The sequence below is a fragment of the Psittacula echo genome (assembly GCF_963264785.1).
Source record: "Psittacula echo genome assembly, chromosome: 1".
In the NCBI taxonomy this organism is placed as follows: domain Eukaryota; kingdom Metazoa; phylum Chordata; class Aves; order Psittaciformes; family Psittacidae; genus Psittacula; species Psittacula echo.
In genome coordinates this window covers 91,011,055-91,028,044 of record NC_137735.1, presented here as the reverse complement: position 1 = coordinate 91,028,044, position 16,990 = coordinate 91,011,055, and the positions used below count along the sequence as shown (strand labels likewise).

At 40.8% G+C, this 16,990-nt stretch overlaps 1 protein-coding gene across 1 annotated transcript in view; it reads left to right on the top strand.

The window, feature by feature from the left end:
- The window catches only part of RFX4 (regulatory factor X4), a gene marked incomplete at both ends in the record, with an annotated part of 92,999 nt that extends 77,545 nt beyond the window's left edge, over positions 1-15,454 (top strand). The window contains 3 exons of the mRNA XM_080624567.1: positions 817-979; positions 3,785-3,923; positions 15,182-15,454. Of these exons, the coding sequence (XP_080480693.1) occupies positions 817-979; positions 3,785-3,923; positions 15,182-15,454 (575 nt within the window). The remainder of the gene's footprint in view (positions 1-816; positions 980-3,784; positions 3,924-15,181) is intronic.
- Positions 15,455-16,990: the final 1,536 nt, after the last annotated feature.

Below are 16,990 nucleotides of genomic sequence, written 5' to 3'. Positions count from 1 at the left end.
TCCTGAGTGAAAGGGGTGTGTGCAAAGGACAAAGGTTTCTCAGCAGCTGGCTCATGAATCTAGAGTTCCTGCCTGGAAGGGATCAGGATGATTAAAAAACTCGGCACCTTCCAAGCAAAATGGAAAACCCACTTCTTTGCTTTGCTCTTCCCACAAATGCTCTACATGAAAAAATAAATTAAGTCCAGTCCCTGCCGCCTCGAAAGAAGAAAGAAAAATTATTTGTGGGAAGAAAACGTCTAGGCTATTTCTGTCCCTATATATTTGTCATAATTTGGAGATCTACCACTGCGTTGCCACTACAAAAGCTGGTACCTAGTTGGGTGGAACAAGTACAAACTGCAAAAGGAGTCAAGAAATTTATTTGCGCAATACTCATTTTTTCTAATCCTTCATTGTTCTGATCATGCTTCCTGCCTCCGTCCAGCCTGATCAGCTTCAGAGCTAAACAGGCCAGCAACCCACTCCATGTGAGAGAGACCTCAGGGTTTGCTGCATCATGCCTCAGAAATTCTAGCACTGGTGTTCCTTCATTTCTAAATCCTATCCCAATCCTTGCTTAAAAATGATTTCAAGACCACAGTGAAAGTTCACAGGCTGAGCCATTCCAGATACATCTCTTACCTCTGGATCTTTGCACGCTCCAACTGATCTATTTGTATTCTTATTTAGTCCTCAGATATGGCTGTTTAATTCAATGTATTTGATGCTGTTTCTGTTATCATTGCCTGTTTGGGTGCTTTCCTATAACTGTCTCAAAACATAACACCTCTGTGGATAACAGCCCATGTTCCTTTAATGCTTGTTTGCCTGCAGGGGCTATGCAATCCTATACGTGGTCACTCACCTACACCGTGACAACAGCTGCTGGGTCGCCTGCTGAAAATTCCCAACAGTTGCCCTGCATGAGAAGTCCACATGTACCATCATCATCTGTCACACACCGGATACCTGTTTATCCTCACAGAGAAGAACACGGGTAAGTCCTTTCACAGTGTCCTGTTTTTTGTTTGCTTGTTTGTGGAATTCTTTTTGGGTTTTTTCAATAAAATTATGATCAGGAATTTTTCGGGAAATACAATGAACTCGGTCTCTTGATGTAGTAAGTCTGTTGCTAGTATCATGATTCTTTGCCTGTTGTTACTGTTGCATGCTTATATTATATATCAGTTTTAAAAGCTCATTTAATTCTATTTTAAAACACAGTAGGCCTGGAGAATACTTTATGAAAGAGAAGGCTTCAGTAGGTTTCTTCTCTGATTCCTGTTTTCCTGTGACAAAAGGTTAGATGTCCCCAAAGAATGACCCTAATATACCATGTCTCAGGTGAGGTGATCCTTCTCCTCTGCTCAGCACTGCTGGGACCACATCTGGATCCAGTTCTGTGCTCCCCAGTACAAGTCAGACACAGCCATACTGGAGTAATTCCAGAAAAGGGCCACTTAGATGACTACAGGACTGGAGCATCTGTCATATAAGGGAGGCTGAGAGAGCTGGGATTGTTTAGCAGTATGGAGACAACGAACCTGCTGTAGGTGAACTTCACACCAAATGCAGACTCCTGGCCACCTACCATACCTGAAAGTTTCCTAACAGAAGTTCTGCTGGACTTCCTACCAGTCTTGCACATTAAAGATGATCCTCTGTGAATTATAAAGGCTCCAAACCATCTTGAAATGGAAAGATCAGAGCACTTTATATCACAATATCCCACAATGCTAAAACCTCGTTACTCAATAGCTGTAGATGTGGTTCAGAAGGCACTGTAAGACATGGTACTTGGCAGAAAACTTTTTTGTTGGATTTTTCTGGTACACTTTCATCATAGAGAGATGTAGGGTTTCTCAGCCAAGCACTTTCAAATCTAGGCAGAATACTAGCCTTGAAGGAGCACAGTCATCTTCGCAGGTTGTCAGTGCTCTCTCTTCTGAATTTGAAGAGAGAAAGAGGAAGCTTCCTGGACCAAAAGTACACAATAGAGATTAAGATAAGAAACTTTATCACTCTATGCTCAAGAGCATTAAAGTGCTATATTTTAACAAGAAGTGATGAGTGAAAGAAGGAGACAAAATTAATAGCAACCAGACTAGGACATAGCATCCTTAATGACTACAGAAAGCATGAAGTGCAAACACTGCCTTACAGGACTTGGTTTCTTTTGGGAGTCCAAGGGTACCCAGACTACAGGAGGATTAGGTAGGCCAGCACCTTCTTGAAGCAAAGAAGGCTGCTCTGTCCATGTCAGGTTTATGCAGACTGCCAGAAACATCTGTTGCACGCCTTATTTACCAATCTATTGTGTTGAAGGAATTAAAACACAAGATGTCTGCCTACCACATACTATGTGCAACAGCTCCAATAACATAGCCATTCCTCTCCTCCGCTCTCCACAGAGAGACTATTAAAGTCATTTTATTTGGGCACTAGCTTGTCTGAGGTAGATTATGGAAACCACTCAGATTTACAGCTAAGCCTAAGTGCGCAGAAGAGTGAGAGCTCAGTGTTAAACAGTGAAGATGAACATAGGGCCTTATGCCCTGAAAATATTTTTAGAAGGGGTGCTTTGCCTTCGTTTACAATCTACTGGATTGTACGGTATAATACAGGCCATGGTAGCTCCAGAACACCATCATAAGATCAAAAGAGTAACAGAAATTTAAACTGTACCCAATGTAAAAATTATACTGAACTTTCCAGAAAAAGAGTAAGTCTGTACAAATAACTGTCTTCTCCTTCACACAATGAATCAGTTACCTTGTTTATTTATAATGGTTTGTATTTCATTGTATTTCATCGTGTTTCATTGAGCAGCTCGAGAGAAGGGGCACAAAGATGCTCAGGGGGCTGAAACACCTTCCCTGGGAGGACAGGCTGAGAGAGTTGGGGTAGCTCAGCCTGGAGAAGTGAAGGCTCTGAGGACACCTTAGAGCAGCTTCCAGCACCTAAATGGGCCTACAGGAAGGCTGGAGAGGGGCTTTTCATTAGAAAGTGTAGTGACAGGAGTAGGGGTAATGGTTTTAAACTGAAGGAGGGTAGGTTTAGATCAGTTATTAATTATTAGGAAGAAATTCTTTACTGTGAGGGTGGTGAGACACTGCCACAGAGAAGTGCCCAGAGAACTGTCCAGAGAAGTTGTGGCTGCCTCATCCCTGGCAGCGCTCAAGGTCAGGTTGGATAGGGCTTTGATCAGAAGGTGTCCCTGACCATAGCAGAGGGATTGGAACTGGATGATCTTTAAGATCCTTTCCAACCTAAAGTATTCTATGATTTTAAATAGCATTCTTTTAAGAACTTTCAAACTTCTGTATTCTTCAGTCAGCTGTGAGAAAGCTGTATGTTGAGTGCTTTAGACGCAAATTAATACATCTCTCTCCCTCCCAAAAAAGGGACCTCTGACCCCAGCTGAACTCCACAGTATAGTCCTTTAAGTAGATCTCACCACAGTTCCTCAGCCTGGATAGCAATTTACTAGAAACATTGCAATAAAATAATAATAAAAGGGAAAGACACTTTCTTCTTAGAAAGGGCAGAAATGAGCCTACAATTTAAAACAAGTCACAGAAACATGCCAAGTCCCTCTATTTGTTGTTGTGTTGAATGCATAATTTCACTAAGAGGCATCTGCTTCCCATCTGAGCTGGGAAATACCTTTTTTAAAAGGTTATTTAAAATACCATTCTCCTATTCAAAAAGAGTGCAACTGCATGTTTCATAAAGGTTCCAGAATTACTAGTGGGAATACAATTATTATGCATACTAAACAGTGGTTTTTAATGGATTTTAGATACACAGGAAGTTACAACTATGGTAGCTATAGCAACCAGCATCCCCATCCAATGCAGAGTCAGTATCCATCCTTACCACATGATACTGCTATTTCTGGACCACTTCACTACTCAGCTTACCACAGAAGCTCTTCACAGGTAAGTCGGATTTATTACTTGATAATGCTTACTATAACATTTTACGTAGTGCTTGTAAATTTACCAGTATGTTAGCTGTCTGAATCAAAAAGCTCTCATCAACCTAATCATTTATGGTCCCCAATTTTTTCTTTTCTAGTATTACCCAGATATCTTTTCACTTCGGTGCAGATTCTTTCTTCAGAAGTAGCTTTAGATTGTGAATTTAAAGTACTACCTTTAAAATTCAGGATTCTGGATCATAGAAAGTATTTCTGGGTTAAGGAGTAGCTAAAACAGAAAATAAAATAATTAGTTGTATGTTTCTTAGCTGTTGGGAACAGGAAGGGATTCTTAACAAGAAATAAAAGTGGTTTTATCTAGTTGAAAGACGATGCAGAAGCCACTGTGAATTCTTCTGGGGCCTCTGCTTTTGAGAATACATATGTTTAGGAATTATGAGTTCTACATGTAGGTTGAATAGCTTCAGGACACCACTGCAAAGAGGTTCTGTTTAGTCTATGTTCTATAGCCTCCTACTATAATGCTGCAAAATTATGTCAGTAACTATTTCAAGACTAATTTTTCCACAAAACTGAGCCAGTAGGAGCTAGCACAGGTTAATTGTGAAGTTGATATTTGGCAACAGTTCAAAAACAGTGTCACTGTAGGAGAGCTTTTAGTACATCATGCAGTTGTTGCTTCCCCAGTGTAGGAAGCTGCTGTCTGCTAGAAGATTTGCAAAGTCTGGCACAGGCAAGAGGTGATGGCATTGGGGTATTCCACCCACATGGCACCTCCTAGGCTTCATCTACTGGAAATTTATACAAGTATATTAGGGACCACCATGTCTAACTATTGTCACTGGACTGGAACAGTTTCATACCAGATGCAAAGATGTGAATTTGATAGTGCCTTGGACTAGAATGTGAAACCCCTGCATCTCATTCTTTGGTGTCAGTCTGCCAGGTGAACTCAGAGCAGTAATTTCTCTTCTTTATGCTTACTTTTTCCTAGCTGTATGTCGTGGTTTAAGCCCAGGCTGCAAATTAGAACCACGCAGTCTACTTCCCCCCCACCCCCCCAGAGGGATGGGGAGGAGAATTGAAAGAATGTAACTCCCACGGGTTGAGATAAGAACAGTCCAGTAACTAAGGTATAACACAAATCACTACTGCTACCACCAATAATAATAATGATAAGAGAAATAACAAGGGAAGAGAATACGATACCGCCCGCCGGAAAAGAGCCCGACAGAGCAGAGGACGTGCCCTTCCGGGTAGCTCCCAGTTACATCCCCCGGCATGACGTGCTGTGGTATGGAATACCTCTTTGGCTAGTTTGAGTCAGGTGTCCTGTCCCTGCTTCCTCCTGGCTTCTCCTCCTCCTTGGCAGAGCATGAGATTCACAAAGTCCTTGGTCAGGGTAAACATTCTGACCAGCAACTGAAAACATCGGCTTTATCAGTATTATTCCCAGGCTGAAAGTCAAAACCACAGTGCTGCACCAGCTACTAAGAAGGAGAAAAACTGACTGCTGCTGCTGAACCCAGGACACTGTAAGATTAGAATAATGATCTTGATCTCCTTAAAGCTTTTTGAGATCTGCTGGGAGATTGTCCTATACAAACCGCATATGCTCATTTCGACTAGCTCAACAATGGCCCCCTAGCTTATGGAAAAAAGTCATCTACAACTTTTCACCCATTTGTGTAACACCTGGCTCATCACACTACATGAGGTTTCAGAATTTGTTTGAGGGTTGTTGCAGCTGCTATATCTCCAATAGGAACAGTGAGTGAACATTTAAATATGGTGTCCTGGCTCACCAATTTTCTCTACTGTCTCTTTCTTTTACTGCAGAAAACCCATGTAAGTGCTGGTTCTGAACTGATCTGTAAGGCCATGAATCTGTGTGTAAACAGGGAATTAGGCTCTTCCCGTTTGGAAACGTTACCACCCACACAAGGAGTTTCTTTCTACCCCCTGACAACTGTCTGTCACACTGACATAGACAGCACAAGTTAAGCAAGAAATAAATAAAGCAAAGCACATTTTTAGTTTACTCATGTCCTGGTTAACATGTTACAGGGAAACAGTAACATGTGTTAAAATAATGCAAATATTTATCATACTGTAGTAGGCTGCCTCTACAAGTGCAGATGTCAGATCATTTCTTCCATTCTTGCTAGCCCTTGAGCTGTCCTGAACATACCTGAAGAACAGCTACCCTTTAATGATCACACCTGAGAGTAAAATGATTTCAACTTGTATTTAGCATGTTCTTTCTCACGTTGCTTGTAAACTGAGCTGGAATCTCACAGCAGGACACAGCTAACAAAACCCTATCAAATGTGTTTATTCTGTATTGAAAGGAGCTACAGACTGAGACCTTACTTTCAAAAATAATCTGTAAGTCTTGAACAGTTTAATATGGAATTTGATGACATTCTTTTCAAAGCTAAATGAACTATAAAATGCCTGCCCTGATGATTAGTTCTTTCTTAGCTATTTTTAACAAAAAACGTTCATAAGATGTCCCCAATAAGATGTTAGGGAACTATTCTTTTCCTAGTGGACTTTCTGAGAGGAACATGGGGCAAGGAATTGCAGTAGGACTCATGATGTTGCAAAATCAACATACAGGAAGCCAAATGTGCAATGAATATATAAACAGCTGCCACTACACTGAATCTGGAGGAGATGCAGTGTGTATGGCTGTGGTAATATATCAGTTGAGAAGAGGAGACATTGACCGTAATTCTTAAAAAGATCTCTTTGTTATAATCTACATTCAGTCCAAATATAGAACTCTGGCTAAACTTCAGCTCATATTCTTCATGCTCTTTAGGATAGTGTCTATGGATTAACTCCTAAGGAAAAAAATCTGTGTGTGGGTAGTTTGTCCTCTACAAACATGGACTCAGAGACAGACCTTGCTCCAGACAGGGGTCTCAGCTGAAAGAGGCGAGGTAATTGAGCTGGGTTTTAGGCTGCAGCTATAAATTGCTATCTTGGTCTTGAAGAACACCATGTCCAACCTCTTTCTGCAGAAGAGAGTTACATGCTCCAGATTTTATGAGGTCAGATATTTTGGGGCTATTTTCAATCTCAGAAAAATGTTCCTATTGAAAAACAGAGTTGTAATTGATTTTTTGGTGGTTTGCTTAGTAGAACTTACAGATGGATCAGTTCACAGGTAGAATTTACAGACCATCAACAAACAAAGTGGAATTGAAGCAAAGGGGATGGAGGGAGTAACTTTAGTTCAGTGAAAGTGAGGAACTGAACAGCTGGGAAAAAGGCAGGGAAGGGAATAAGTGACCTTTAAATTGTGTTTTCCAATATGCAGCATGATGACCTCTACCTGAAAATACAATGATGGTTGCATTGTATTAATTTTGGGATGTCTACTGTGGTTTTGTCCCTGTAATCCTTACAGGGGGGCTGTGCTGTGGAAAAAGTCTCAGAGCTGTAGATCTTGTACCAAGTACAGCTCTTGAAACATACAGGTGGGGGTCCCAAGCCAAGCCTATCTCACCTGACCTGTGACATTCGTATTGGTGAGAGGCTTCTGGATAATTTGAATCCCCTAGTGTTAGAGGAAATGAGACAGCAATAGTTGCCAAGGCTGATAGCGCTGAAGCACCATGTGTCACAGCTGTGTGCTCATTCACATCCTGTTCTGTAACAGACTGGTGAGAGCCCTTGAGGTTTTTGCTACCTCCCATCGCTGAGGTAGTCTTGGAGCTTACCTTGGCCCACAGAGGACTGTGGTAAGTGTCTTGCGACTCTGGGATAAATAGAAATTTTGATAAGTAGCACATAGTTTCATAAAGATCACTGGCCTTTCAGATGGACAGGAAGGGGAAAAAATGGAGGAGATGGCTTGTAGAAAACTTCATAGGGGAGTAATTGTTCTCCTGAAGTAGTATCTGCAGCTACTAACCCAGCATAAGCCTAAACCTGGCTCCTTCTGGCAGTACAGGCTGACTAATTCCCACTGATGGCTAAGAGTCTTTTTGTTGACAGGGTCAGGCTGTTCAAACCTTGGTCTTAATCCGACTTCTTTTTTCCCTTTCATCAGCATCTGTAAATAGTTCTCAGAACAGTTGCTTCTGTGTAACTCCAGCCCTGATTGCTCATCTCTTGACTTGGTTTACTGGCCATGAGCCTGTCACACAAATAAAGAAAAATTATCTACAGATTGATTTCTTACTACCTAATTATCCAAGCTGTAGCGCAGAAGTGCATACAATCCTATGATGCTACTCTATCATCATATAGAAGGGGACTGTGTAATGTATGTATATAAACACATCTATACTCACACTACGTTTTGTCAGTTCTCTGTCTCTGAAGTAACAAAGGCCAGGGTAGAAAACAGACACCAGCTCTGTCTAAAAACCTGTGAGTGCTCTTATCAACCTACACTGAGTTTAGCAGAGAGGTACCTCCTTCAAAGTTACCCCTTCACAACGTCGCCACCTAATCCACGTTCACAATTGACACTTGACTGGCTTTTCATCACAGTTTTTGCCTGGAAGTTCACACTGGCTGGACAGGTCTTGATACTTTTCCAGGCTATCCATAAATATTTCAATTCATATCATTCCACCTCTTCCTTAACATAACTCATGCCGCAGTAATTTTTCTCTGTAAGTCACAAGGACAACACTTTTAGAAGGAAGAGTAAAGAAATCTGCAGCAGTATACATATATTCTATATATTTTTATGTTTTAATCTATCTGGTAACATATAAAGATGCATATCATATGAATGTGCATCCATATATATCCAGTACAAAAAAGTCAAGCATACAATATGTATGTGTAAGTACTCTAACGCATGGCTGTAGTGAATCATATTGCAGGTCCCTTTATTCAGGTTCTATCTCCAGTAACAGCCAGAAATGAATGTGTATTAGGGTAAGCAGACAGTTGTCCTTTCACCAGCATAGCCCCACTTCCTTTGGCAAGAGCTGACCTAGGGACATGCTGAGTAGGAAGCAGCAGCTGGACTGCTGGATTTTGTAGGAAACGGCCCTTCATTACCCTGCCTTTGAGCTTTAAAGTTCATTTAGCTTTTTTTCTTGTCTGTGTTGATAGATTTAGGGATGGGTTACATGAAATGTATGTTCTCTTATTAATTTTAAGTCTGTTATCTCATAATTGTATTGGGTGCCGTATGTTGTTTGGGTGATGAGGAATGGGTAATATTCATTCCTTATTTATCCACTCTGGCCATTCAAGACATTATAGATCTGAATCATTCCTCTCACCTCCTTCCTGTCATCTCTTTTCCAGACTTAAAAGTCATCATCTGTTTAGTTTCTCATGTAACACGTGCTCTATACACATCTAAGGACAGCATGTGCACTGAAGGGGAGGCGTAGTCTGGGGAACATGCAGGTGTCCTATTCTTTCAGTTGGGCTGAATAGAGAACCTGCTGGAGCTGCAGCTCCCTTCCAGCCTTCCTGTGCAAACCTGATCTCAGATTAGCCAGGAGGGACTCAGTGAAGAAGCTGCCAGATCAGCCATTTAGATGTGGGACACATTCCGAGACCCCCTCCTGCACACAGCCTTTTCTTTCTTTGTATTTCCAAAATGGAGCAACAACCTTCAAATGGTGTATCTCAGGTGGAGGCACTTAACAGAGAGCCATAGAAGCGGCATAGTTTCTCTTCTTGTTCCTTCAGATGTAGTTCTCACCTTAAAGGCAAGCATTTATTTATTTATCTCTTTTCTACTTTTAAGCTCTCTCCTGCTGTGCTCAGGAGCCATAGCCAGGGTCAGTTGTTCCTGAACTGGGGCTCTGTCCTCAAGAGGCTCTAGTCACCTTCTTGTACTGGGTGGAGAACATTTGTTATCAGCAAGTGTTTGCAATGCTGTTTTGTTGTTGTCAGATTTAGTTTATGAAGAGCATATTTTACTTCCATGGTCTGGACAGAACAAATCAGTCTGGAAAACACTGTAGTAGTAGAATCTGCTGTTATGCAGTAGGCTGGGTTTGCACCTCTCAGAGGCAGAGGGCAGAGTGTTGGGGCCATAGCTTTAAGCACTCTTTGTACTCTGACTCTCCTAAACTGTTCTGAGGACTGCAGTGGTCTCACATAACTTCTGAGAGTTGCAGCATCACTTGATTTCTCTGGGCTATGTTGCATACCACAGTTCTACCCAACTAAGTCATCGTTTCCCTTCATATGCCTCTCTAGCAGGAGTTATATGGGGACAGTGCTGGAAGAAAGTAGTAACTGGTTTTTGGTACATTGGAGGAGCCAAAGAAATCCTCTTCCAGACAGAGCCAATGCTTTGTGTCCACTCACGTTGTTCTGGCCCATGTAGTTCACAAAAAGGAGAAAAGGAAAAGCTCTTGTCCCCCAGCACATACACAGTATAAGCCTGTGACTGTACCAGTGCAGTAAGAATAATATAACCTTCCCAATAACCACCCTGTCATCAAACAGCTAGTAATGACAGACAGAACAAAAATACTGGCCACCCATGCAACAAGAATCATTGTTTCTAACTCTATGGCTTCATAACGGACTTGAGATTGTTAGAATGTAATTGGAAGTAATTATGTATTGAATGCAACAGGAAACAGATGTCTTCTTTCTAAATAATTACAAATTGCTTTTTCATAAGGCTCCAAATGCCACTCCCTGAAGTACCAAAACCACTTAGATTGACTTCAAAGTTTCACCCAAACTATTTGACAGATGAATATTCAACAAGCTTCAGTTTGGGGAGAAAAGGATCAAATCAGGGGTTGTAAAGATTCAATCAATCAATAGTTTTGATTATGTAATTTTTGGAGATTATAAGCATATTTTTATGAAGTTCTTCACAATTGCTGTAATTTCTGGTATGAGTTATTTGCAAATCCTAAAGTGTGAGCAAATGCAATGTAAAGTCAGAGCCACATTCATAAGGAAAATATTTTGCTGTTTGGACAGAGACACCTTTCACCTCCATGCATAATCAGTCAGTGAGTTGAGGATAAGAATAAAGAGATTATTCTCCATCCTCACACTGCAGGAACTCAGTCTTCACTTCATGGGAGGACATCCTTTATGTATTTTCTAAAATAATGCTAAAATAAATTGAATTAATTTTACATTATTGGGCAAGGCCTTAACAGTAATCTGCTCAAAGACTCCCAGACTTAAAGGGCTTCTTGTCTACGTCTAACAGCAGCAGTAGCAGCAAGTGTGAGTTAACCCAGAAAATGGCAATTTCCTGTCAAGAGCCCTCCAACAAATGTCGCTTTTATATCTGGCAAAGATCACTAGGCCCCAGTGTTTTGAGTTCAGCATGCTTAAGCACTCTTCATCAAACCGGATGTAGAGTGTGAAAGGTGATTCAGGCAGCATGGGCAGGCATCCGCCCAGATGGCTATGCTTCGGACACTCCAACAAGGCTGAATAGATGCTTCATTGGGTGAGTTAATAGTCAGGCAGGGGCCAATGAGTACTTTAAAAATATTGTCTTTCAATAGTCTCTTTACTGTAGGGAAAAAGAAGTCACTGACTCATTTGCGATTAGCTGACCTACCATTACAAAACTTTCCATCTTGAATTCAGTCATAACAGAATTTATTGTAAAATACTAGATATTTAGAGTCCATGTTATTTTCAAGCAATTATTCTTTTTACATTCATGACACATTCATAAACACAGCTGCATCGAGTGCGCTTGATGAAAATGAAAAGCAGCACACTGTATCCTGTCCCCTCATGCACAGCCATTAGCCCTGCCTTCTTAGTAAGCCTTAGCATGGCCTCTTGACTGCAGATAGGAGGAGGATTATCTTCCTTTTTCAAGGCATCCTGAAGTTTATTCTGTGAGCCAAGGTTTCATTCCTCTAACAGCACAGGTTTTGTGGTTCCAAACTACCAAAAAGATGTTATGTGGCTTCCCCACATAGTGCTATTTACAACCAGAAGATCCACCATAAGATTCCCACAGTTCATTTCGTTCTTCTTGCTCATAAAGTTTTGCAGTCTGCAAATTATCAAGTAGAAAATTATCCCAGCTGAAGCTGGAGTTTTCTCTTGGCATTTGTAGGGGGTATGAAAGCAAGTAATTCCCTTGATGTAAGTCACAACCTCAGTTTCACAGCCTCAAAGGAAAATTGCACTGAGTCAGGATGGCAATGGATTCTCTTACTGTTAACGACTCAGTAGGTCAATCATCACATAGGGAAGGAGACAAGTGATAATCATTGGTGTATTACGGCAAAAGTCTAGATTAATCTTGTTCTTTAATACAAGAATCTACAGTGACTTCATGTATAGATCAGTAGGTAATAAAGACAAAGACCATGATAATTGGTATCAGGTAAAACAGTACTGAAGACGAAGAAGAATGTTTCTAGATTGGCTCACATCTTGCAGCTCCACAGGTGACATAGAGAAAACAGAAGGTTAAAAATGTATTATTTGTGTGATGTGGCTTTTTCCCAATGATGCATCCCGGTCCTGACTTCTACTGTCTCAAAGCATTTTGTACATTTGAGATCAGCCAGGAAATACAAGTTACGGATTTGACAAATGTGGAAAGGGACTTTTATTTAACTTGAGCCAAACTAACTAATGGATTACATCATGCAGCAGGAGGACGAGCCATCTTCTGAGGACTGCTTATCTTCTGTATTAAATATTTACCTTGAGGTTTGATAAATTTTTCCAGTGGCTGTAGACAGAGCAAAGATGAGTCACTTTTATTAGACGCCTGTCATTTTAACAACTAAAGTTAGGTGAGATGAATTCAACTCCAAAGATATAGTGAATCACAAGATAACTTGTTTCCTCTGTATTCATTATGGTGAGAGTTTTGTTTATAGCGATGTTCAGGCAAACGCAGTCAGCAGGCACTGGCATGAAAATGACTTTCAATTATTGCCAGTGCAGACCAGGAAAGGAGCATCCTAACTTTATTAGATATTCTCCCAAATATTAAAAACATGAAATTTGCTCAACTTTTTTCTGGAACCTCTTATATTTACTTAGAATATTTGAAGGCTGTTTGTCTTTTGATAGAGTGCCTTGTCCTTAATAAATTAATTAAATGAGAGAACAATGATCTTAAATCAAATCACCTAATTTAAAACCTCAGAGCTTGAGTTTCATTGCTGCTGGGCACTGGCAACTCTTCAGCAAAAGCTTCTGCAAAACCAACAGTTCTGAAAACTTGATTCTTATGCAAAGGAATATAAGGCCTTCTGTGATCAGTGCCTAAGGTCTGCTGAGTTTTCCTACTGAAAAGCCTTTCTCTGGGGTGAATACCTAAAGGGGGATTACAGGAATTCTGGAAAGGGCCTTTTACAAGGGTATGTATGGACAAGACATGGGGTAATGGCTTTAAACTGAAGGAGGGGAGATTTAGGTTAGCTATTAGGAAGGAATTCTTCCCTATGAGGGCAGTGAGACACTAGCACAGGTTGCCCAGAGAAGCTGTGGCTGCCCCATCCCCGGCAGTGCTCAAGGCCAGGTTAGATGAGCCTTGGAGCAACCTGGTCTAGTGGAAGGTGTCCCTCCCCATGGCAGGGGGTTGGAGCTAGATGATATTTAAGGTCCGTTCCAACACAAACCATTCTACGATTCTGTGAAGATGGGAATTTAGATGATCTTGTATAGACTCATTGCCAGAGTCGCCAATACAGCTTATTCTGATAGCTGTATTAGCAATACCACTTTAAGTGTTGACATTCCAGTATGGTGCTGCTATTCACCAGCCTGTTTCAGGAGCTGATTGCACAGGTAAATCCAGTCTCTATGGCAATGAGAAGTACATGCTAAATATCACATCATACAGTTTTGATGTCCTTCCTCTCATCTTCTAACTGGCCTGTCTCCCCCAGGACACAACGGAATGTGTGTGGATGCTAAATCACTAACTACAGTAGGTTGGTCAAAAATAGTCTTCTTTTTCTCCTCTCTAATTAGGAGTGTTTGGAGTGTGACTTTTGAGCTGCCTGAGGCTTTGTGAACTGTTTGAATACGTTTGCCAAGGCAGGGCTGCCTTCCTGGCTGTGGTTTGAAGGGAGTCAGCAGAAACTCCTCACGGAGACATTGCTGTAATTGCCTTGGGCTTATGCAACAGCTACTTATGAAACTGATTAACCACAGCCCCATCCGGCAGTGGGGTAATGTGACAAGAACCTTCGGGAATCACTGTCACCCCCCTCCTAGGAACAACTACAGCAACTCTTCTCTCCATGATCCTCTGAAAGATGGGGAAGGGATTTCACAGTCTTCAACCATATAAAGTTTTGTCATGCAGCTTGCAAGGCTTGTAAGCATCAGAAGAGGTGATAGTCCTAACTTTGGTGAAAAACTGTCAAACAACCCAAGAAGATGAAACTTTCAATTATGACCCTTTTTGTAGAAAAGGTATAAAGGTGTAAAATGTAGAACCTCTGAAGACACATGGCTGGTCAAGGGGAACAGGGATCCTAATGGTCTCTGTGATGCAGATGGATAATAGGATTGCAAAACAAGGAGAGCACATGGATGATCTGCTCCTGTAAGGCAGTAAGAGAAATACATGTTAAGCAAGCACTCATAAGCAAAATTTACTTCCTGTTGCTAGGCAGCCTGTGGCTATAGAAAGCAAAAGCTGTTCTCTGTTTTCCTGCCTATTCTTCCTATCCTCAGCACATCTTCTCCTAAGTGGGAGGCATTTGTCAGCTTCTTTGATTCCTAGTTTCCAACTGTCGCTGCGAACAGCTGGGGAATAGAGAGATTCTTCTTCTGCCTGCCTCTTTTCATAAGTTCTTCAATTAGCTGCCCGCTCTGAGGCCAAACTGTAGTATTTTTCTGCAGAAACTGGCAGGACGGCTTGTGAACGTTTAAAAGGAAAGGCACCTTTCCAGTAATAAAGATTTTAACTCTCCTCCCTCAAAACTGAGTTAACAGGAGTCGAGACATTTCATACTGTTTTTCACTGAAGAGCAAGTTTTCAACTAAAAGCAGTGAGAAAAAGATAAGATGAATTAAATTTATTTTTCTGCTCCCAGATATACCTGCCAGAGCATAGCCCTTTGATAAATTAAGCCAATATTTAAGTGCAGTGATGGCCCTGACACTGGTTTGACTGCAGGCACTAATTATCTGATATTCCACCTTCAGTATGCTACCTACTTGTTGGAGGTCCATTAGTTCGTATGATTTTGATTTTGTTAAACACGGCATTGTGACACCACCAGCCCTTATTTTAACATTAAGTATGTGGTAGATAATGCTTTAATTTGTTTTTCTTTGCTTTTATTGTAGTACCCTTTCAATAGCCCAACATCAAGAATGGAGCCCTGTCTGATGAGCAGTACTCCAAGGCTACATCCCACACCAGTGACTCCTCGTTGGCCGGAGGTCCCAGCTGCAAACTCCTGCTACACGAGCCCATCCATGCACTCCACAAGATATGGAAATTCTAGTGACATGTACACCCCCTTGACTACACGCAGGAATTCTGAATATGAGCACATGCAACACTTTCCTGGCTTTGCCTACATCAATGGGGAAGCCACCACAGGTTGGGCTAAATGAAAATGACTGGTATCAGCTAAGCCCATATACTTAAAAGAGCTATAAAAACTTCATGTTATGTGGGAGTTTTCACGGACATTCTTCAAGGGAGGTGAAGATGGAAAAGATCCTGGGCAGATAACCGTAGTTCATATTGTGGGCAGATTGCAGACCAGTATGACTGAATGTTCCTGTAGCTGAAAAAGAGTTTTGTTCTATTCTAGACCACTTCTGGGGCCAATCTGTGCCTTTTTTAATTCTGGCATGTGGGCCAACCCTGTGTGATGTCAGTTTGAGTGAGCCATTTTTGCCCCCCTCTCTTATTGACAAATGTTAATGAGTGTCACAAAAAAAGTACCAGAACAGGACCTATTTATAATTCTAATTGAAGACAGGAAATTCACCCTCAGCAAACCTCTGTCATCTGTTCTTCTTTTAAGCTCTTAATGCCTTCCTTAAAAAACATTCTGCCAAGTCATCAGTTCTTCATATCAATTCCTTTATCTGGCTCCTTAAAAGAGATACGGTGTTGTAAGTTTCAGTTTACACCTAACTTTGTATATTGATGCACCTTTCTGTGGATCCACTAAGTTTGACTTTTACACAGGAGAAGACAAGACATGTAGCATTGAATTATACACTGCCTTAAGTTGACTATTGTTCTTATTATGTATGTATTTGAGTTAAGTTTGCACAATCTGGAAAAATCTAATTTCTCTGGTCAGAAATGACAAGGTAAAGAAGGGATTTGGGGACTGGGAAGATTTGAGATTCAGAGCCACATATGTTAAATATGATGATGTGAAGCAATTATGTAAAGAAAATGACAATGCAAACATGATTATCTCTTAATTACCTATTGACAGGTATGAAACTGTTCTCTCAGTTCCTTCATGTGGTATTAATTCTATATACTTCTACAAAATCAAAATTCAAAGCTGTGCCTTTGAACTTATTCTGTACTGTGTATGTGTGGAAAAATGTATTGTATTTTGGGGAGAATTTTTCTTAGACATTTTCTGTCAGATTTCTAGCTATTTGTGAGTTTTTGTTAGATTTTATTAACATAGCTTTTCCTTCTGTATTATAAAATGCACCAAGCAATTATGGTGGACCTATTACCCTATGGGTAAGAAATAAATAAATGGAAATATGACATCAGACATTTCAGTAATTGTTCTGTAAATAAAATCTTTGATAGCACCCAGTGTGATGATAACCATGTTTATGCCTAAAATGGACATCAGTGTTATTTGTACAGTTGTGCAAGAGATATGAGGGATTTTCACACTCAAATAAAGTTCTTGAAATTAAATAGATGACATTTAAATTTACTTAAACACAGAAACTTCTGCAAGCTGCAAACCTTCAGAAAATCCTAAATGTGTCTTTTTATTCAACAAAGAGCTTGAGAACATACATAACTGACAGCAAATGAGTAGCCTGACATCAGCGCTTGTGGCTACAAACTGGGACTGGATAGATGACTCCAGATGGCTTGGCTTAAGCTCTGCTGATGTTGCTCACCCAAGCCATTGTATTAACTGGGGCAGGTAA